At 35.4% G+C, this 22,045-nt stretch overlaps 1 protein-coding gene across 2 annotated transcripts in view; it reads left to right on the forward strand.

The window, feature by feature from the left end:
- LOC148939330 (serine protease 33-like) overlaps positions 1-17,015 on the forward strand; it is a 146,512-nt gene extending 129,497 nt beyond the window's left edge. For both annotated transcript variants that reach the window (XM_089107110.1, XM_089107111.1), the window contains 4 exons: positions 2,172-2,387; positions 3,722-3,866; positions 12,544-12,701; positions 16,526-17,015. In XM_089107110.1, the coding sequence (XP_088963236.1) occupies positions 2,172-2,387; positions 3,722-3,866; positions 12,544-12,701; positions 16,526-16,684 (678 nt within the window). In that variant the 3' untranslated portion in view covers positions 16,685-17,015. The remainder of the gene's footprint in view (positions 1-2,171; positions 2,388-3,721; positions 3,867-12,543; positions 12,702-16,525) is intronic.
- The last annotated feature ends 5,030 nt before the right edge of the window (positions 17,016-22,045 follow it).

A 22,045-nucleotide genomic window follows, 5' to 3' on the forward strand; every position in this document is an offset into this window, starting at 1 on the left:
ATAGGAAAACGAGGTTTTTCGTAAATGTAAATTTGGGGGATAATTTTTTCGGTCTGAAAATATCAAAAGCCCCTAATAGGTCAAATTCCGTTTCAATTGAGTTCTCATTGACACGAATCTATTGCGAACTGTAGCATGTCGGGGTGGGTGATAAAAGAAAATAACTTGATCAAAATTCTGAGGTTATATTTGGTTTTTGCACAACAGGGAAGGGATAATCAGATTGAGATGAAATTTTAAGAATAAGCTTCCAGGCCCTAGAAAAGGTTATCCTTTAAATTTCAGCTCGATCAGACAACGTTAAAGGGGGGGGGGGCTGGGATGGGCGGGTCGAAACTTCTGGCCCACTTTCCCCCATGAAGATAAAGTCGGAGGGGGTGAAATTTTGCATGTTTCCTAGTTTGAGCTTAGGCTACAAAATGCGATCACTGCCGTCTCTCTGCGACCGCTAGGACCGGAAATCGCTTAACATTGTGGTGGGTCCTCCTTGACAGAAGAATGGTACGGGTATTTTAGATTTATGGTAAATGTTCAAATGTCTCAGGATGAAGCTATGAGGTTTTCTTGAATGGAGGAAGTGTGTAAGTCTTATTTGATTCTAGGAGCGGGTTCTGGGTTTTTTGAGGGTTTTATCACCTGGTAGGCTGGGGTTCATCTTTGGGGCTTGGGATGGAGGAAAAGGAAAAAGAAGAGAAGAAACGGTAGCTGTTTAATTTTCTTGTTTTTTGCTGTTTTGTTTGTTTCATAAAATCCTTATTAAATGTGATGTTTCTTTATTGTCAGTTATATAATGCCATTCTATACAAGCATTTGCTTGTATTTGCTTGTCAAAAATGACCCGATTTTTTTTGTTTATTTCGTGTACGCATTTTTGAATGAAAAGTAAACAACAAAAAATAAATGGATACCATCTAACGCATTGATGGCATCAAACAATCCACCACCATTTGCGTTCTCAGTCGAAGGGCATCTTTTAGGGCAGAACTCAAATCGTAATTTTACTCTCAAAAGACAGCAATATCCTCTAAATATTTTTTTCTATGAATTTGAATACTGGTGAAAAGCTGGCATTGGATTTTTGATTACTTCAATTAAACCAATCCCTTTTTCTAAAACTTTGTATTATTTTCGAAGTTTTAAGAAGTAAGAAGTAAAAGATTAATTGTCTGGAAATATAAACTAAGGTACAATGAAAGTTTCTTGGCGTATATTATACCCCTTGGGAAGAAAACAAGGCCGTATTCATGTGAGGGGGGTTCCGGGTTCGGAGGCCCCCTCTCGAATTTTTTTTCGACTCGTAAAAAAGTAAAAAAAATTATACAACAGATTTTTGATGTGTTTTTTGGAATTATGTGTAAAAATCCTCCCCTGTAAAAATGCTCCCCCCCTCCCGAGGACAAAAATCTTAGATATACTCTAGGAGGCAAACCATTCATCCATCTTAGGGCAGAACTAAAATAGATAGTCATGGAACTTTATGGATGATCGAGATTTTTGGGTTGACTCGTGACGAACAATATCGACTTTGACTTGCCTCCAAGATTATCTTGGAGGTTACCCTGAACTCAATATTGATTAGATAACAAGCAAATGTATTAACAATAATGGAAAGGACAGAATTTAGATTGACCAGGATCCCGTCGAATTAAACATCGGGGATGCTGTGATACTTCATTGGATTCTCTCCTGATTTTTTGTTTTCCCCTATAATGATTATAAAAAGTTAAACCTATTTTCTTGATAATTTTTCCATGAGTGCATAAATAAGGAGTTAGTGCTATTTTATATCTCATCCAAATTGTTAGTATTTCTTAGGGTTGGAAACTAGACTTTCGGTCTGTAGGATCTGATTCCCTTCTTATTTTATTTATTTTTGTTTCAAAACATGATTAAAACACCTAATGTGTTTTGCAGTATTTTGATTTATATATTTTTCCAAATAACAATATGCATTATTATTTTCTTTGTTAAACCTGTTTTCACAATTATCTTTTTTACCAGCATGCAACAGACCAGGTAAGTTTGCTAGGGTAGACAAACTACATGTAGACACTAGGGCTGCTATGCTGACAAAGGGTAGAACAAAACAAAAACCATTTCAAAGCGAGGTTAATTGCCTCCAGAAATATGCCAGTTCTTCTTAAAAGACTAATCTGTGCATGAAATTCCAGGCTTATATACGTATTGGTACGAGTCGTTGCGGTGGATCTCTCGTAAACCACTACCATGTGATAACAGCTGGTCATTGTGTGGCCAGGGCAACGCCAGACAAAGTACGTATCTACTTGGGAGAATATACACTGAATAGTGAAGTAGAACCCTTCCCACCTGTCATTGTTGGTGCTTCGCAGATAAACGTCCATCCACTTTTTAAATTTACGCCACAGGTGAGTAGATAGCTTTAACCATACCTTGTTTTGATATTGAAAATTGACTCAGATATGATCCCAGCAAAAAAATTACTTTTGAGCAAACTAAGTTTGAAGTTATAAGGCTTAAGGCTAGATATTATAAGGTCATAAGAAAGGTTAAGCCAAATTATCAAATATCATTTGCTTTATGTTCTATTAGGCTGACCATAGTACGCCGTTTCGAAACATGATAACTCTTGATTGAGAGGAAACACTTAACCAAAATATATTGAAAGGTCCCACTTATAGGTCAAGAACCTTTAGTTATGGTAGGGCACTATAAAGTTGAGTTGTTTGCATTGTCCACATCAGACCTGGTTTTCAGATAATAGACTGTGCTCAAAATCAAGTCTAATTTGAAATATTTGTAATCTCCTGTCCTGGGCATCAAAACTGCTCAACTTCAGCCCTGTTAGTCAAGTTGCAAAATTTAATAAGAACAAGTGTTTATCTTAAAAATGATTTAATCAGGGCCTTAGGAAACATGTCATTTGGTATTGAATTCTGAAAGAAAATTTTCAATATATACAAAGGTCAGAGCATGACTATTAAAATGCTCATGAATAAATAATATATGCAGCTCTAATATAAAAATCAATTGATAATTGTTTCTTAAATAATGAAATTAAAAATTATTTTCCATGTTTCAAATCTTTGGAGTCTATGGCTCAAAATCCGCCAAAAAATCCCCCAAAACCAGAAATCGACCGAATAATTTTCCAAACAACTGTTTTCTGGAAAATTAAACCAACAGATGCTGGTAGCGACTACAGGTTGGTTTATAGAAAACTGTTTGTTGGCAATGAGTTGTTTTTAAACGGCAGAAACACGCTATTAGGCATGCCCTATTTTAAAAGGAACAATTTTGGACTATTCCCATTCGAAATAAATGTTAACATTAACATTCTGCCAAAAGAGAAAGTTCGAACACTTGTATCGTCAAAATTAATTTAAGTCGAAGGCGCAAGCTCTCAGTCATATCGGCAGAGCTCTCAGATTGAATGGTGCTTAGGTTGAATCGAATCATATCTAAGAGATAGTACCCTGCTCAAAACGTGCTTGGGAATGCACTTTTTGTTCGCTGTGAGTAATAAAAAGATGTAGGTAAATTTTTGGGGGAGATTGTTGAGGCTTTATAATATCCCTGCATAAATTTCTTTCCCATTCAGGGCATCAGAAAATTTTTTTCACTTTAATTTCATTGTCTGCTTATAGCACCAAGAATTTTTTTTTTTTTTGTCAGGTTCTCATCTTTTTTTGTGACCCTTAAAGTGAAAAGAATAATTGATAAACTACACTCTTTTTTTAAGGCTGATAGATACGACGTTGCTGTTCTAACATTATCCAGACCCGTGTCTTATCAACCTCACATATCACCAATATGCCTTCCGGATAAAGGAGACGATTTTGAAGGGGATTATGCATGGGCTGCCGGTTGGGGTGCCATGCAAGCAGGTATGCCTTTCCTAATCATATTCCCTTTACTCTGTGCCTCCTAAAAAGGTTTGATTTAAAAAGAAAAACGGTTTATCGTACACACTTGATGTCTTTTGCCTTTAGGGAGGCATGGCTGAAACAAAAATGGAAGCTAGTTTATCCAAATAAATGAATAAAATACACACAAATAAGTACGCACAATCTCTTCAATTGGCTCCTTAGCTAGTTGTAAAAGGAAGCAAAATAGCAATACCAGAGCAAGGAAAACTAAATCTTGAAAAAATAAGATGCAAATAAGAACGCGAAATCGCCTCATTTGGCTCATTGGCCAGTTGAAGGGGGCAAAATAGCAATTCAAAGCTTAATAAGGAAAAAAACTTTTTGCATGCAGACAATGATCCATGTAGACAGAATCAGGAGATTCTGTGCCTCCTCTCGCGTTTTCCCCATATTTTTCCAGGTACCCATTTGGAGCTGGGTCGACTCTGGCTGAGCTAACAGACTCACACTGCTGACCCTGTTCCAAACCAAACAATAAATAACACCAAGACTCAAAACCTTTCTCTTACGGACACAGGATTGCAAGTCCAGCCTGCCAACCACTCGGCTTAAATAGCAGTGCAAAACAATAAAAACTAAATATCCAACTAGTCGACATAAACAAAAAAAAACAAACGTTGAGCCACAATTGGGTACGCCAATACAATCAAAATAATAAAAATGAAAATACGAGCAGTGCAATTCTAGCAAGAAAGGAAAATGGGATGCACAAAAAACTAAATAAATATGAATAGATATTGAAACTTTCTTATTGAAAAAAACACCATTCCATCCAGTTGACACTCCCAAAAGAATGGAAAATTTAATTAGTTTCTAAGCCACTCCAAACAGAATTATTGCTATAATACGACTAAAATCACACTCTCTTTAGTGGGTTTGAAGTTTGGCACTCATTAGCAGCGTAGCTACAGAAGTAGGAGCGTAGCTCCGGCATTTTTATTGAGGGTGGGGGGAAGAGGGTTCCATATCTGGATAATCAAGGTGCGTGGGCTATATAATGAGTTTTTACTCAAATTATTGGGGGGGGGGCAACAGAACCCTACTTTCCCTCCTTCCAAATGACGATTTGACTGTCTTTGGTGAAGTTTTTAGGGCCGTACTACATTTTCGTCATTGCTGTCATTTGGAATTGTGAAAACAAATGATCAAAAATAATTACTTAAATTTTACTATACTTTTCATCCTTAAAAAATCAAACGTTTATCAACCGTTTATTCCAATAGACAGTCTTCATTTGACCCCCCCCTGGCAGGAAGAGAACCAGACATTAATATTATTAAAAAGCCACATCTGCCTAATAATTCACCAGTTCGTGGTAACGAACTGTAAGTAAGGATCGACCCGGCTCAATGGTAACCGAAACTCTAAAAAACGGAATTTTGATACCAATAGATACATCAAAAGAATCAGATTTTAATTTTGATTTCAAATATATAAGTTTCATCAAGTTTAGTCTTACCCATCAAAAGTTACGCGCCTGAGAAAATTTGGCTGATTTTAGAAAAAAGAAGGAAATACCCCTAAACACTATAGAACCTTAATGCAAATCACACCATCATATTCAGCGTATCAGAGAACCCTACTGTAGAGGTTTCAAGCACCTATCTACAAAAATGTGGAATTTTGCATTTTTTGCCAGAAGAAAGATCACGGATGCGTGTCTATTTGTTTTGTTTTTTTTTGTTTTTTTTAGTTTGTTTTTTTTCCCCAGGGGTGATCGTATCGATCCAGTGGTCCTAGAATATCGTGGGAGGGCTCATTGGAACGGAAATTAAAAGTTTTAGTGCCCATTTTAAGTGACCAAAAAAATGGAGGACAACTAGGCCCCCTCCCACGCTCATTTTTTTCTCGAAGTCACCCGATCACAATTTTGAGATTTAGTTTAACATGGTTGAAAATGTAACGACTATGTCTTTTAGAATGACTTAATTCCCCGAAGTCCCCGGGGGGAGGGCTGAAAGCTATGAACATCGCCAAATGTTAACATATAGTATTGGTTATTAAGAAGTATGCAGATGTTTTTAGAGGGGATTTATTCTGGTAGGTGGGGGGGGGGTCGAGGGTTATTTGGGAGGATCTTTCTGTGAAGGAAGTTTTCATGGGGGTAGGGACATTGCTATGAAGGGGGCGCCGGATTTCCCTGCATTATTAAAGAAAAAGATCAGAAATTAAAATTAAAAAAAAAGTTTTTCAACTGAAAGTAAGGAGCAACATCAAAACTTAAAACGAACAGAAAATATTACGTTTATGATTCGGTTCAACCCCTTGTCACAACCTCGCTCTTTAAGTCAAGAATTGGTTAGTACTTTCGTAAGAGATATTTATTCTAATTAACGGCCTTTATGATTAAGGGGTCATTTTTAAAGAATTGGAACAAAATTCGAACTTTAGCTTAAAGAGCAAGGTATTAACCCCCTAATATACGTATTAAAAATCAATGAATATAGAAGTTCGTTACGTAAGTTAATTCGTAAGTTACGTAGTTACGTATATTTATTACTAATAAAAACGTTCGTAAATAAAATTAAACAAGTTTCAAGAAAGCCATTTAACCAAAAAAAAAGTAAATTTAATATGCAAATTTTGTTTTAATTATTCATGTACGATGAGCCAAAATCAAAACCTGTATTAATTCAAAAACATTAAAATTTAAATAAAAAAAAACAAGTTTTTTTAACTGAAAGTAAGGAACGATGTTAAAACTTAAAACGAACGGAAATTATTCCGTATATGAAAGGGGCTGTGCCCTCCTCAACGCCTCGCTCTTTACGCTAAAGTTTGACTTTCTCACAACTCTATTTTTGTTTAAACAATAAAAACTTTAGCGTAAAGAGCAAGGCGTTGAGGAGGGCACAGCCTTTTCATATACGGAATAATTTCTGTTCGTTTTAAGTTTTAACTTCGTTCCTTACTTTCAGTTAATAAAAACATTGTTTTTTTTATTTGATTCAGACAAAAGACACATATGCCTGATAATTCATCAAAAAGAATCTCAAGAAATTGATAAAATATTCGAGGAAGAATTCTAAATTTACAAATTGAAAAAATATGAAAGATTAAAAAAAGTGAATATAATTTAAATTTAAAGGAGCTAATAAGTGTTCCGTGGGATAAACACTGAGAAATCAGTGTTCCATCAAAGGTAGTAGCAATTTTGAGTTCTAGGTATTTTGGAATTTTTCGAACCTTAAAAATAGATGGGAGGGACTGAAAAAGATTTTTTTTACTGGCTCTCAAAAAACAAAAAAATTAGTTAAACAATACATTACATGCATTTACATGTGAACTATAGAAAGTAAGTTCCCTGATTAACCTTGGAGAAGTGTCCTTTAATTTTAAAATCGTTTTCCTAGAAATCTTTGTTGGCATCAATCTGATGCTTTAAGGTTATGTGAAGCATCAGATTGATGCCAACAAAAATTTAAATTCGGGTCGAGGAATATGTCATTTTGAAATACAGATTTGGGAAGACTGTGGATATTTTTTCATACTCTAGAAAAATGAGAAAGGTAGGTTTGGTTACATTTTGTTCAAGTCGAATCAAAGCTTGACCGCATTTTCAATAATTAATCCGTATACAAAAATAATTTCAGTTCTTCTCATCTAGTTGTATAAGTCTAGCTGTTGTTCCTTTTTTGTCAAATTTTTAATAAAAGTATAATTTTTTAACAATTTGAATTGCAATTACAATCCTGTGTTTTATAATTTAACTGTCAATCAAACAATATTTTGAAAATTATTTTGATTATAAGCTATTTATTTTTTTTAATTTTTGATCTACTATGCCTTGAGTTGCCTAATTACTGAGTCTATTCGTAGAGAATTTCAACTTTACCTCAATCAATGGTAAAGTTGTACTTTTAGTATTGACTTTTATAGTTGAGGATCATCTTCACCCATTGAATTAGTTTTCTTAGTATAGTTATTATCTTATCTCCTTTTTTTATGATGTTCTGCTTGCAAACAGTTTGAACACTTTGAATAAAAGATCTGTGTTGTTGTAGCACTAAACTTATAGCTAAGTTTTCAGATTCAATTGAAAGACTTGGTCTTTCAAACCGTATCTTATCCACTTTTAATGGTTTATTATGGAATTTCTAGATTGGAATAGCTATACATCTGTGTATCAGTACGTGTGAACTTGATGGAGATGTTTAACAGATTTTTAAAATGGAGTTACCTTTGCACAATTGGTGGCGTAGTGAGACTTGTGCCCCGCTATGCACTAGTGACTAGCCGATAATTAATAGTTGTCTTCGCTTAAAGTAAACTTATCAGTAACTGCATAGATGCGTGTGCGAGAGATGTAGATTTTATTTCTTAATTAAGTGAATGATCAATGACTTGAAAATTAAACCAACTAATTGTAGACGCTAGAAATGATATGAAAATGGAATTAAGTCTAAAGCTTTAAAAATTGACAATTTTAATTTGGCCTAAGCTAAATGCTAAAAAAAAGAATTGGACGGTCATTAAAAAACAAAGAGAAAAATTATGGATAAATTCTGTTCATCAATCTTTTTCCACAAAAAGAGACCTTGAAGCCATGGGCGTAGGCAGTATTAGGCAGCATATTGTCTAGGGGGGGGGGGCGTCGATAGTGGGATGGAGTTTTATCAACTGCTTTTTCCAAACCATCTGCTTTTTCAGCCATATCTAATGTAAATTTGAAGGTCTACGCCCCTGCTTGAAGCACTGCAAATGCGGTGAAATTACGCTCCCCTTCCTCCTGTCTTATACACATGCCTCTCAGATATCTCGCTATACTGAGCTTTAAATTAAAACAAATGATAAAACCTCATATGGGGCCGCTTATTAGTAGGGCTCCGTAAAACTATTACAATAAAGGGGATTAATTTTCAAGGGGATTTCTGTAATTTGCATCATTTTCGTGATTTTAGGTGATTTAATAATCAACGTGAGCAATCTCTCTACACACTCTAATACATCTCTGGAAGCTTATTAAGACAAAAAATTATTTTCATGAATTGAATTTGTTGAGTTCTGTCGGGTAGATAAACCCTATTTTTCGATTTATGTGGGTTTTCAGACTTAAGATTTAATTTTAATACACAAACCAAATATATGCACAGGAGCCAACAGGAGTCTACCTAAATCAAAACATTGAAAGAAGAACGTTAAAAATGTTTTTGTCTGCTAACGCAGATACGATACGTATCATAGGCAGTGCAATGGCGCTGCCTAAGTAAAGGACGATGTTGGCAAATTGTTTTTTTTTTTTTTTTTTTTTTTTTTTTTTTTTTTTTTGCATACCAGGGCACTTCGTATCGAAGGAGTTGTAATAGGAACTTCGAAAAGGGCTCATTCGATGGGAGATTGGAGTGGCTAGTGCTCTTTTTAATAGTCAAAAGTAATTGGAGGGCAACTAGCCCCCCCACGCCCATCATTTCCCCAAACACATCAAAACAAAATTTTGAGAAAGCAATTTTGTTCAGAGTAGTTGATTTCAACATAGAAAAAATTTTTTTGAGGAGGACACACCCCCACATCCCTCGGGGCAAGGGTTTTAAGTTATGCCCTGGGGGCATTTAAGAGCGATGTTGGCCCAATGCATTATTTATTATTTCTTTCCTTTATAGCAGGGCACTTTGTATCGAAGAAGTGGTCGTAGAAACTTCGAAAAGGGCTCATTCAATTGGAAATTGGAGTGGCTTGTGCATTATTCAATAGTCGAAAGTAATTGGAAGGCAACTAACACCCCTTACACGCACACCATTTCACATAATATCTACACTCAGAATTCTGAGATAGCCCTCTTGTTCTGCGTAATTGATGTCCAAATGGAAATATGTTTTTGAGGAAGAAGCTCCCCCACAGCCTTCAGGGCAAGGGTTGTAAGTTACGACCTGGGGGTATATAAGGTTTTTATATAAGGCGTTGTCGTGGAAACTTAAAAAAAAGGCTCATTCGATTGGAAATTCAAAGGGCTAGTGCTCTTTTTAATAGTCAAAAGTGATTGGAGGGCAACCAATTCCCCTCTCATGCCCACCATTTCCCCAAACTCATCTAATCAAGACTCTGAGATAGCCATTTTATTCAACGTAGTTTTAAGTTCTGGAAATTAGGTCTTTGAGGATGACAACTCCCCTCCCCCCCCCACAGCCCTCAGGGCAAGGGCTGTAAGCTATGTCCTGGGGGCATATACGGTTTTTATTGAAAGCGTTATCGTAGAAACTTCAAAAGGGCTCATTGAATTGGAAATTGAAAGGGCTAGTGCCTTTTTTAATAGTTGAAAGTGATAGGAGAGCCACTATCGCTCCTCTCGTGCCCACCATTTTCCCAAACACATCCAATCAAAGTTTTGAGATATCCATTTTGTTCAACGTAGTTGAAAGTTCTGGAACTTAGGTCTTTTAGTATGATAACCCCCTCAGAGCCTTCAGTGCAAGGGTTGTAAGTTAATAGTTGAAAGTGATTGGAGAGCGACTATCGCTCCTCTCGTGCCCACCATTTTCCCAAACACATCCAATCAAAGTTTTGAGATATCCATTTTGTTCAACGTAGTTGAAAGTTCTGGAACTTAGGTCTTTTAGTATGATAACTCCCTCAGAGCCTTCAGTGCAAGGGTTGTAAGTTATGCCCTGGGGGCACATAAGGTTTATATAGAAAGTTGTTGTAGAAATTTCAAATAGGGTTCATTTGATTGGAAATTGAAATTGCCCTTTTTAATAGTCGAAAGTAAGTGGAAAGCAACTAGCCCCTCTCTCATGCCCACCATTTCCCCAAAAACATTCAATCAAAGTTTAGAGATAGCCATTTTGTTCAACGTAGTTGAAAGTTCTGGAATTATGGATTCAAGGATGATAAACTCCCCAGAGCCCTTAGGGCAAAGGTTGTAAGTTATACCCGGGGGCATATAAGGTTCTTATAGATAGAGTTGTCGTCAAACTTCTAAAGGGGCTCATTTAGTTGGACGTTGAGAGGGCTACTGCCCTTTTTAATAGTCGAAGTTCAACGTAGTAGAAAGTTCTGGAAATTGGGTCTTTGAGAATGACACCCCCCAGGTCTTAGAGGATGACAACCATCCTAGCAGCTCTTAGGGTAAGGATTGTAATTTATGCCCTGTGGGCATATCAGGTGCTTATAGAAAGCGTTATTGTTTCAAAAATGGCTTAATCGATTCAAAATCGAAATGCTCAGTGCCCTTTTTAATAGTCCAAAATGATTGGAAGGCTTGACATTTTTATAGTAAAGATCGATGTGGGTAAAATGTATTATTTTTGTTGTTGTTGTTGTTTAGACCAGGGCACTTCGTATCGTAGCAGTTGTCATGGTAACTTCGAAAAGGGCTCATTCGATTGAAAATAGAAAGGGCTGATGCCCCTTTTAATAGTCAAAAGTGATTAGAGGATGACTAGTCCCTCTCCCACACCAACCCTCTCATTTGTCCATTATTTCTAAAAATAAATTTTTCCTTAAGATTAAAGCAAAATCCACTGTGTTAATGCTAATTCCCAATAAAGCATCTCAGCAGTATCCCACGAACGACTGAGGGTGTTATGTTCAAACTTTCGGGGCTACTTCTGCTCTTAAAATTTAACCAAATCAAAATAGCGTAAAAAATTATTTGATTTATTAAAGTTATGAAAGTAAAAACATTTATATTTTTTCAGTAAAGTGCAAATTATATTCTGGCCTTGGGAAGGCATAGGAGTTTTGAGCCCAACTTATATTAATTTCTGCTCGTTTTGAGTTTTACTCGGTTATTTATTGTGTTTTCTGTTCGATTTGGGTTTCATTCATTTATCGATGCTGATTTGTGGTAGTTTCACGCTGGGTAGATTATTTGATTTTATTTTTCCTCATTTTTTGTTTAATGGAGTTCTTTACTTTTCTTTGAAAAACTTATTTTGTAGAAAAAGTTTTTTTAATTAATTATGATGAAATAAGGAATGCAACCTTAACTAAAGCTAAGAAACTAAAATTCAGCCTAAACAAGTAAGTAGCCTTTTTTGGAATTCTATTTAAAAAAAATTGAAATCAATTAAAAAATATTAAGCTAAATAGTAAGAGGATACCTGCTACAAACTTGTCTCCCCCCCCCCTATATAAAACTAAGGACTTTGCCACCTCAAAGGGAATTCTTTTCACAATTTTGAATGATCTCTGGCCTCTCCCCTTTAATACTATTTTTGTTTTCTGTGTGTTATTGTTGGCCTGTAACAAAATACGAATCTCATAACTGTAACGAGTTTATCTTGACTTTACAATATATTTGTCACGTTAATTGAATATCTTAAGTCTTGTGACGACAGAAGAGTCGTTCTAGCCGAGTGGTTAGCACGTTAGACTTGAAAACCTTTTGCCGGGAGGAGAGGGGCCCGAGTCCTAGTGTGGCTGGTTATTTGGCTTGGAACGGTGGTAAGTGGCGTGACTCTGTAAGCTCAGCAAGAGTCGTCCCAGCTCTAAATGGGTACCTAGAGAAATCCGGGGGAAGGTAAACAGGAAGGGTGTGCGGAAGCACAGGATGGATGGCACCCAACCCCCTATTGCACTTCCTGGCTCTAGGACCACGAAACGGAGAACAGTAACACCGGTAGTAACTGTAAAGTCAGTGTCCTATTTTCGTACCTCTTTGCTTCGACAGAAAACTCAATTTTTGTTCACTTTTTAGGGTCAAAAATACGTCCAAAGACGCTACAGGCTGTTGATGTACCAATAATAAACAACGCTCAGTGTGAAACTTGGCACAAAAGTAGAGGAATCAATGTCAAAATACACACTGAAATGGTTTGTGCCGGATATAGATATGGGAGCAAAGATTCATGTCAGGTAAGTACCAAAGTTACCTATGGTTCATCAAATAATTTAAAAATATCCATCAAATGGGTCATTTGTGGAATTCGAGCCTGAGATCTCTTACATACTAAGTTTGCCTCCGAACCAAGTACATGATAATGGTACATAGAGTTTTACATGCAAAATCATGGAATTTGTGGGAAAAAATCTGCTTTGGAGATAAGTTATTCATTTCAAAATATTGCCAAAACTATCACAAGCCCAGCTGGAACGAGCCGTATTTCGGAGTCAAACAAAAGCAGGAAATTAGCATTGAACAGGGTTTAAAAACAACCATACGCTTAGAACTGGCAAAAGGATGCACCATCATTTTATCAAGTTGGTCTAATATATATATATATATATATATATATATATATATATATATATATATATATATATATATATATATATATATATATATATATATATATATATATATATATATATATATATATATATATATACATATATACATATATACATATATATATATATATATATATATATATATATATATATATATATATATATATATATATATATATATATACACGGGCCATAACATACTAAAAAATTTAAATAAATAAAACTGGCTAAATCCTATACAAAGTTAAAAAGGTTATTAAAAACATCATTAAAGTGGAAGAGAAAAACGAACTTATACGAACAACAAGAATTATATTAGAAGAATATTTTATTAATTTTTTTCTGTAATATAAGGGACGATTTTTTTCGTATCTTGAAGTCAAGCAGCAAATAGGGGACAAGATAGGAACGGGTTGAGAAACGGCCCAGGAGAATTCCATGCAAAATCATGGAATTTGTGGGAAAAAATCTGCTTTGGAGATAAGGTATTCATTTCAAAATATTACTATCACAAGCCCAGCTGGAACAAGCAGTGTTTCGGAGTCAAACAAAAGCAGGAAATTAACATTGAACAGGGTTTAAAAACAATCATACACTTAGAACTGGCAAAAGGATGCACCGTCATTTTATCAAGTTAGTCTAATATATATATATATATATATATATATATATATATATATATATATATATATATATATATATATATATATATATATATATATATATATATATATATATATATATATATATATATATATATATATATATATATATATATATATATATATATATACATATATATATATATATATACATATACACGGGCCATAACATACTAAAAAATTTAAATAAATAAAACTGGCTAAATCATATAAAAAGTTAAAAAGGTTATTAAAAACATAAAAGTGGAAGAGAAAAACGAACTTATACGAACAACAAGAATTATATTAGAAGCATATTTTATTAATTTTTTTCTGTAATATAAGGGACGATTTTGTTCGTATCTTGAAGTCAAGCATCAAATAGGGGACAAGATAGGAACGGGTTGAGAAACGGCCCAGGGGGAAGGGAGTCTAGGTGGTTAGCGTCATGTGGGGAAAAAAATGTTTGTGCAAAGGCTTGGTATTGTATTTCTTGTCAACGGAGGCACAACTTGACTCTTCTGCACTCAATTATATCTAACCTAGCTTTTTTAGAAGAAATGAATATAGAATTTTACCTTCTCTGAAAAATATTCGTAAGGCTCTTTTTTGGATATATTCAATTTTTTCTGACTCATTCTGAGATTAAAAAAAAAAAATTCAAATGAAAGTAAGGAGCAATATCAAAAATTAAAATGAACAGAAATTATTACTAATATGAGGGGGCTGCCCCCTCTTCAAAACCTCGCTCTTCACGCTAAAGTTTTTCGGTATTTTAAAAAAGTTACTTATTGCTCTAATTAAACGACCCTTGTGTTTCGGAAATCTTTTTTAAAGAATTGGGACAAAATTTGAACTTTAGCTTAAAGACCGAGGTGTTGAGGAGGGGACAACCCCCTCAGATACGTAATAATTTCTGTTCGTTTTAATGTTTAATGTTGCCCCTTACTTTCAATTGAAAAAGCTTGTTTTTTTTATTCAATTTCTGATCGTTTTTTTAAATAACCCCAGGATAGCTGGCTCCACCTCAACGGAGAAATACCCCTCCTCACGGAAATATCCTCTGCACAATTCAATCCTGGCAAAAATTTACTCCGGACAATTATCCTTAACATCTTCACGCGTAAAATCGAATCGGTAAAGAGAAAGCAAGACATATAAAAAAAATTATAATAGGAATTCTGGCAAATTCCCGCAGCGTAAATTTGTCCTGAAAAGTTCACCTCCTGGAAACTTCGTTTTCCATGAAAAATTATACCCAAAATCCCCCCAGCATAAAATTCGTTCCCCCCTCCCCACCCGAAAAATGTATGCACTTCCCAATAAAAAATACTGTACGTAAGCAATGGGCAAATTTTATAATTGAAAGATCTTTTCTCAGAGGCAGCGGGGGGGGGGGGGGGGGTCATGTTATCCCCAAAGACATAGTTATTGGGCCTTTCAATTATGCTGAACAAAATAGCTGTCTCAAAAATTTTGATCGAACGATTTTGGGGAAAAAAGTGGCGTGGGAGGGGACATAGTCACCCTCCAATTTTTTTGGTCACTTAAAAAGGGCTTTCAGACTTTTCATTTCCGTTAGAATGAACCCTCTCCTGATGTTCTAGGCCCACTGGGCCGGTGCGATCATCCCTGGGGGAAAAAAATAAATATGCATCCGTAATCTTTCTTCTGGCAAAAATTACAAAGCTCCGCATTTTTTCAGATAGGAGCTTGAAACCTCTACAACAGGGGTCTTTGATACGCTGAATCTGATGGTATGATTTTTATTAAAATTATGTAACTTCTAAGGGGTGTTTCCCCCTGTTTTTGAAAATCAGACCAATTTTCTTAGGCTCGTAGCTTTTGATGGTTAAGACTAAACTTAATGAAACTTACATATTTAGAATCAGCATAATAATTAAATTGTTTTTATATATCTACTTGTATCAAAATTCCATTTTTTTTAGAGTTTCGGTTGCTATTGGGACTTACTTACAGTTCGTTACCGCGAACTGTTTTAAATGCCATGGTCAAACCAGGAAAGCATATTGAAGATGTGGGCGGGAAAGGGAGGTATAAATCCTTAAAGAATGGAAAAGGATGACACAAATTTGTCGTTTTAGTAGAAATAAATTGAATTAAATAATTTGATGTATGACTCTATTGTTAAAATACAACCTTTTATTAATTGGTTTAGTAGTGGCTTGTCTTATTTCGCGAATAATGGTAATCAGGATACTTCAGTTTTGCGTAATAACGTGAATAAGGCAAATACCACAACACAGCTCTATTTTTCTTATCTAAGTATTAAAATAATGCATTGTTGCTGGTAATTGCAGCTAGTTCGGAAGGCTTAGTCCGTTCTGATTGTCTTATAAATCTGGTCTCCTCAACTTTTGTATAAGCTTTTCAAACCATTAGAATGCTTATAACACTTAATACACCGATTTAGATATTATGCTATGTCTTGGTTGGTGTAATAAGTGTCATAAGTATTCTACACTCTTGTTTCCTGTGTTAGGGGGTAAACGTTAATCTAGGGTCATGGCAATAGGTCAGATTAGCCTCTGGTCTCCTTATAAACTCATTCCTCTTCCTTCAAGAAAAATCCTCAAAAGCAAGTTTGAGGCTACATTTTGGCATTAAACAATAAATCTTTCCTATTCGCCTGACCCATTGACATGGCACTAGATTGATGGTTACCCTCGCACAGGAAAAAGTATAGCTTTTTAAAGGTAGACAAGTTATAATCATTACTACGCCATCTAAGACGTTAAATGACGCCAAAAGTCCTTAACAGACAAGTAATATAATACATATTTTCAGGGAGACTCTGGGGGTCCACTGATGTTAGAAGATGGAGGACGATGGACACTCGTCGGCATAGTCTCAGCAGGGTTCTCCTGTGCTCAGCCTGGTCAACCGGGTATTTACCATCGAGTTTCTGCAACAACTGACTGGATATCATCAGTTGCATGGTCATAGAACTGTGAAATTATCGGTCGCAAATTTGTGTTATTCGGCTCAATGAGTCCTACAATCCATAGAACCTTCTGAAATTGGCAAAACTAATCTCTGCCATTAAAGAAGAAGATGGTTATGTTTTGAAAATAAAAACCCTTTTAAGTTCTGCTCAATTACTGTCTTCTTTAGTGAAATTCCAGTGATGATGAAAATTTACTTAAAGGTCTATTGCGGCCAGTGCCTCCAGCTTTATCTTTTTTATCGCCCTGTGACGTAAATTATTGTATAGATTATATTTATAAAGATATTTTTTGTAAATCGTTATAATAAAAAAAGGTTTTATTATGGCTCGCTCGAGAGTTTTTTTTGTGTTATTTGTTTTATTTCGCATGCCATGATTCGTGACGGCGGTCATGTAAGAGTTATCTGATAACCTTCAGCCTTTTATGTTTCTCCTTCTCAAAGTTATATGTTTCAGTCGAACCGTTGTTTGAAGGGAACAATAGACATCTATGATCTTGTCTTGTTTAGGAACTATGTCAAGGAGACCGTTCTAAATTGACATTCATCATCTAAAAGACCTATATTGCCTTAGAAAATGGTGGTCCTGCTTCATCTCTCGGTTTAAAATGTATATTAAATGACAATATGATATACCAGACAAATACACTAAAGTGATTAGTGCTATGTATGAGAATAACACTGCTGCGGTTAAGGTAGGAAATGAGGTTAGTAGCTGGTTTTGTATGAAATCAGGAGTTAAGCAGGGATGTGTTCTATCCCCCTTTATATGGATCATTTTGATGGACTTTGTCTTAAGGAGCACAAGAAAGGCAATGGGTGACCACGAAATCAAATGGGGAGGAAAAAGTCTTCTGGACTTAGATTATGCTGATGATTTAAGCATCCTAGATGAAAGTGTGAACAAAATGAATGGACTCTTAGAGGTTCCGCGACTTCATTGTGCTAGTATAGGTTTGAAAATTGATTGTAAAAATACTAAGTCGCTAAGGCTAGGAATAATAAAAGATGAAAAGGTGACGCTGGGTATTGAAAACATTGACCAGAGCGGAAACTTCACTTATTTTGGTAGTATTATTAGCAAAGACGGCGGGAGCAGTGAAGATGCTAAAAGTAGAATAGCCAAGGCTCAGGGTGTTTTTTTTTTCGAAGTTAAAAAAAGTTTGGAAGAATAAGAAGATAAGTCCGCAAACCAAGATTAAAATATTAGAAGCTACAGTGATGACAGTGATTAAATATGGCTCTGAAGCATGGACGCTCCGAAAAGCGGATGAAGATTTCCTAGATGTTTTCCAGAGAAATTGCTTAAGGATTGTTCTGGGTACCCGGCTGATTGACCGTATGTCAAACAGTAGGCTATACGAAAAATTGGTTCAATACCACTCTCTAGGGCTATAATGAAAGAAAGGTTGAGGTGGCTAGGGCACGCTGTGCGGATTAAAGATGACAGATTGACAAAGATTCTTATTGTCGACCAAACAAAAAGCAGGTCGTTCCCGAATGGGGTGGGAGGGTATAAAGATGGAGAATTGAATATATTGGAATGGAAGAGGAACGTACGCAGCTATGCTGGCATCAGGCTACTTGATACTACTTTGAGTTGTCAGTAGTAGTAATAGTAGCAGTATTGACAAACCTGTTACAAAACTTTTGTTCTTTCTCAAAACTGCATTAAACTTTTACGAAACTTTAGAAAAACCTCCAATGGGCAGAAAAATCTCGTTTTTGCTGATCACCCGGTCATCTACGTTATAAAAGATTCCCCATTTTTTTATAACAAAAAAATATCATTCCAGTTGATAAGTTTCACGAAGAATCTTCCAGATGCCGGTTGCATATTCTAATTCCTCAATACAAAAGCATGATGTTTTGTACCTTAACTAGAAAATTCATCAAAGCCGAGTTTATTTTTCAACAACTCTGTTGCTGTGTAACAGATTATAAAACTTTTATTTGGGCCACTATTAGGTTATTTAAGGAATTTTGGACCCCGAGATTATTTGATACGAAAAATCCAAAGAGTAATCATAGATTCAATGAGCTACTACACAATATACGAACTGAAGCGATGGCTTTGGATTTTCAGTTACAAGGGATGTTTTGAACCAGGGGTCAGCCCCTTATTTGGCTTTTGTCGACAATAACGCTATAGACGCCTTTTCAAAGCAATGTGTTCAATCCCACAAAATAAAACCCAAGAAAACTTTTTTTGAAGGGTTAATTTGTATCTTTACTATTTCTTGATCTCCTACTTTTCAATTTCTTTCATTAGGGTTTGAATCTAAAAAGAAGTTATATATTCAACATAATTCCTCTTGCACTGGTGCATGTCTGGGGTCTTGGTGGTAACAGACTCTAAGCCCACCGTGATCTCCTCCGTTTTCCAGTTTCAACTTCGTAATATAATTCAATAACAATAAATTCGACACCCCTTGAAAGAAAGAGTTTAAATAAAAGAAACAGATATTATAGATAATCATAATACACAGCACCATTTAGATATGGCTTTGCCTTCTCTTTCAAACAGCCGAGAGACCAATACCCTAGTACACGTAAATCTAGGGAAAATATAAACCTAAATGTTGGTGTTGGGGATAAACAAATGTCTACTAAAGATCTCTTGTTAAAACTACGAATTTCATACGCTTGTGGAAATAATTGCTTAAGTGGTGACGGTAGCAGTTCTGGAAGAAGATGAACTCATTTCAGGTGATGTTGGATTGGATGATGTTTTTTTTTTTTTTTTTCATTGAACCAATATCAGTTGTACTAAACCAATTCTGCTCAAGTCATCCTCAGGGCTATACTGTGGTGTTTATCCTCCCTATAGTATAGTGCAGACGGTTTGATATCATCTATTTTCCCTTCTTGTTTTGGTTTTATTTTTGTGTTTAAAGCTTTTTCCAATAGGCAATGATTAGAAGTCCTCCAAAAAAAAAGTTCCCCCAGATCCCAAATCAAATTCCAGTGAAAGTGTCATAGTGAAAGATACCCATCCTGGCTGGTCAAGCACCCTATCTCAAAGTTCTAGTGATAGCTCCAATTCGGAGAATAAGACAATGATAAGTGTAGGGGCTAATGTAACCATAAATGATGATAATGGGTTTCAAGAGGTCCTCTCTAGAAGTTCTAAAAAAGGAAAAAAATCTCCCCAATTAAAAGCATTTCCCCTCTCCCTGCCCAGGATCCTCCCTCCAAAAACTTAGGAATTTACCTTAAAATTACTCCCACTACCCCCTTTGAAATAAAAATGATCACTTCAATAAGAGTTGCAATTTTTAAACTGCTAAAATCAATGTTCTCTCTTAACATTAACCGTGATGGATCTCTGCTAATAGCTGTAGAAGATCAGAAATCAGCAGATACAATAATTAACCTTAAATCCCTTCTGAATAGCCCAATTATTGCATCTAATTGGAACCCAAAACAATCACCAACAAAAATTGTAGTTTATAATGTTCCCCCAGAGATATCTACTCAGGAGTTAAAAGAAGGCCTTTCAGATAGGGCTGGAAACACAATCCCAGTTGAGGATGTTACCCAACTTGGAAAACCCAACTCTAATGGATTAAAAACTAGTAGATCCTTCTTATTCACACTGAAGGATAAAATTGATATCCCAGAAAAATTATTCCTTTTTGGGCAAATCAAACCACACAAGGAATACAAACCTAAGCCTATTCAGTGTCAGAAGTGTTTCAAACTGGGACACACAACAAACAAATGCAATGAAATTCTCCAAGAGTGTAGTAATTGTAAATCTTTCCATCCTAAAGAGCTGACAACTTGCAACAACACCCAGCCTACATGCATCAATTGCAAAGGCCCACATGAATCTACAAATAAATCATTATGCCCTGCATACAAGAAAAGAGCTCTAACACTCCAAATATCAATAGAGAAGGCCATCCCATACCCCTTTGTAGCAATGGAAGCAAATGCTGACCAAAAATACCAAATAAAGCCTGTAATGAAACAAACCAAAACCCCCAAGTCAAATGCCCCCAATGCATCCAGCATCCCATATAAAACACCATCTTCTAAGCCCCCTCGCTCAATTCCCTAGCAGACGCCATCACCCAGCCAGCAAGCCTCCTTTTCCGGTGAGATGAGGCCAGCCTGGCCCTCCCTCCCAAGAAGAAACAAACCAGAAACACTACCAGGAATCTATCCCTTAACCAACAAACAGGATGCACTACCAAAAATGCAATCCCCAAATATATGCTTATTCATTCTAAACTGTAATGCAGTTCAGGCCATGAACATACATCAACTACAGAAAACAAAAATTATTGCAGAATTGGCAAAAATATACATCCCAGATGATATGCTCATTCAAGCAAAAAAAGATCTTGCTTTACTCTTAACAAAGCTGAACATTGATACACAGTCATATGAAGAATAAATCGACAACACAACATTTATCAATACTCCAATGGAATGTAAGATCACTCACAGAAAATAAGCTAAATGAACTAATATCATTTATGAATAATAATTCAATTAATATTGCTTGCCTCCAGGAAACTCATTTAACCCAAAATCAACAAATTAAGTCTCTGGGATATACTATTCTGAGAAAGGATAGATCTTCAGAGAGAAAAGGAGGTGGTGTAGCTTTATTAGTTAATAATAATATAAAATTTTGTGGCATCAATTTTCCAGATTTTGAAAATGATGTTGATGTAATTGGTATAAGTGTTTGGCTGAATAATTTAAAAACCTACATAATAAGCTTTTATAACCCTAATGGCCAAACTACAGATGCCAAGGATTTCTTTAATTATATAAATAATTCTAATATGTTAAAAAATATCATTATTTGTGGTGATTTCAATGCCCACAGCCTTTTGTGGGGGAATAAACCAGCAAATAAAGCTGGTAAATTTATTGAGCATATGACTTCAAATAATAATGAATTAGTTGTTGCTACCCCTCCAAACCTGAATACTTATTTCAACCCCAAAAGTGGCAATTTCTCCACAATTGACCTACAAATTGTGTCTTTAAATTTTTTGAACAAAATTTACATAAATAAAATTGATAGTCTATGTACAGACCACTTTGCTATACTTTGCTCCCTAAATGAACCTGCTGAAACTTTATCTCATACATCCAAATATATCAACACTAAAGCAAATTGGTCTATTTTCCAAAATAAGCTAAATGATGAAATTACAAGTTTCACCCAAAGTTCATGCATTTCTAACACAACAGTTGACACACATGCTGAAGCGTTGAAATCTTTACTAATAAATACAGCTAATCATGCTATCCCAAGGACAACACCTAAGAAAACATTCCCTAAACAAATTCCTAAAGCATGGTGGACAAATGAGTGCCTAAATAAATGGAGGATAA

Source organism: Artemia sp. Qi Xiang Cuo, chromosome 21, assembly GCF_049724085.1.
Source record: "Artemia sp. Qi Xiang Cuo chromosome 21, ASM4972408v1, whole genome shotgun sequence".
NCBI classification, from domain to species: domain Eukaryota; kingdom Metazoa; phylum Arthropoda; class Branchiopoda; order Anostraca; family Artemiidae; genus Artemia; species Artemia sp. Qi Xiang Cuo.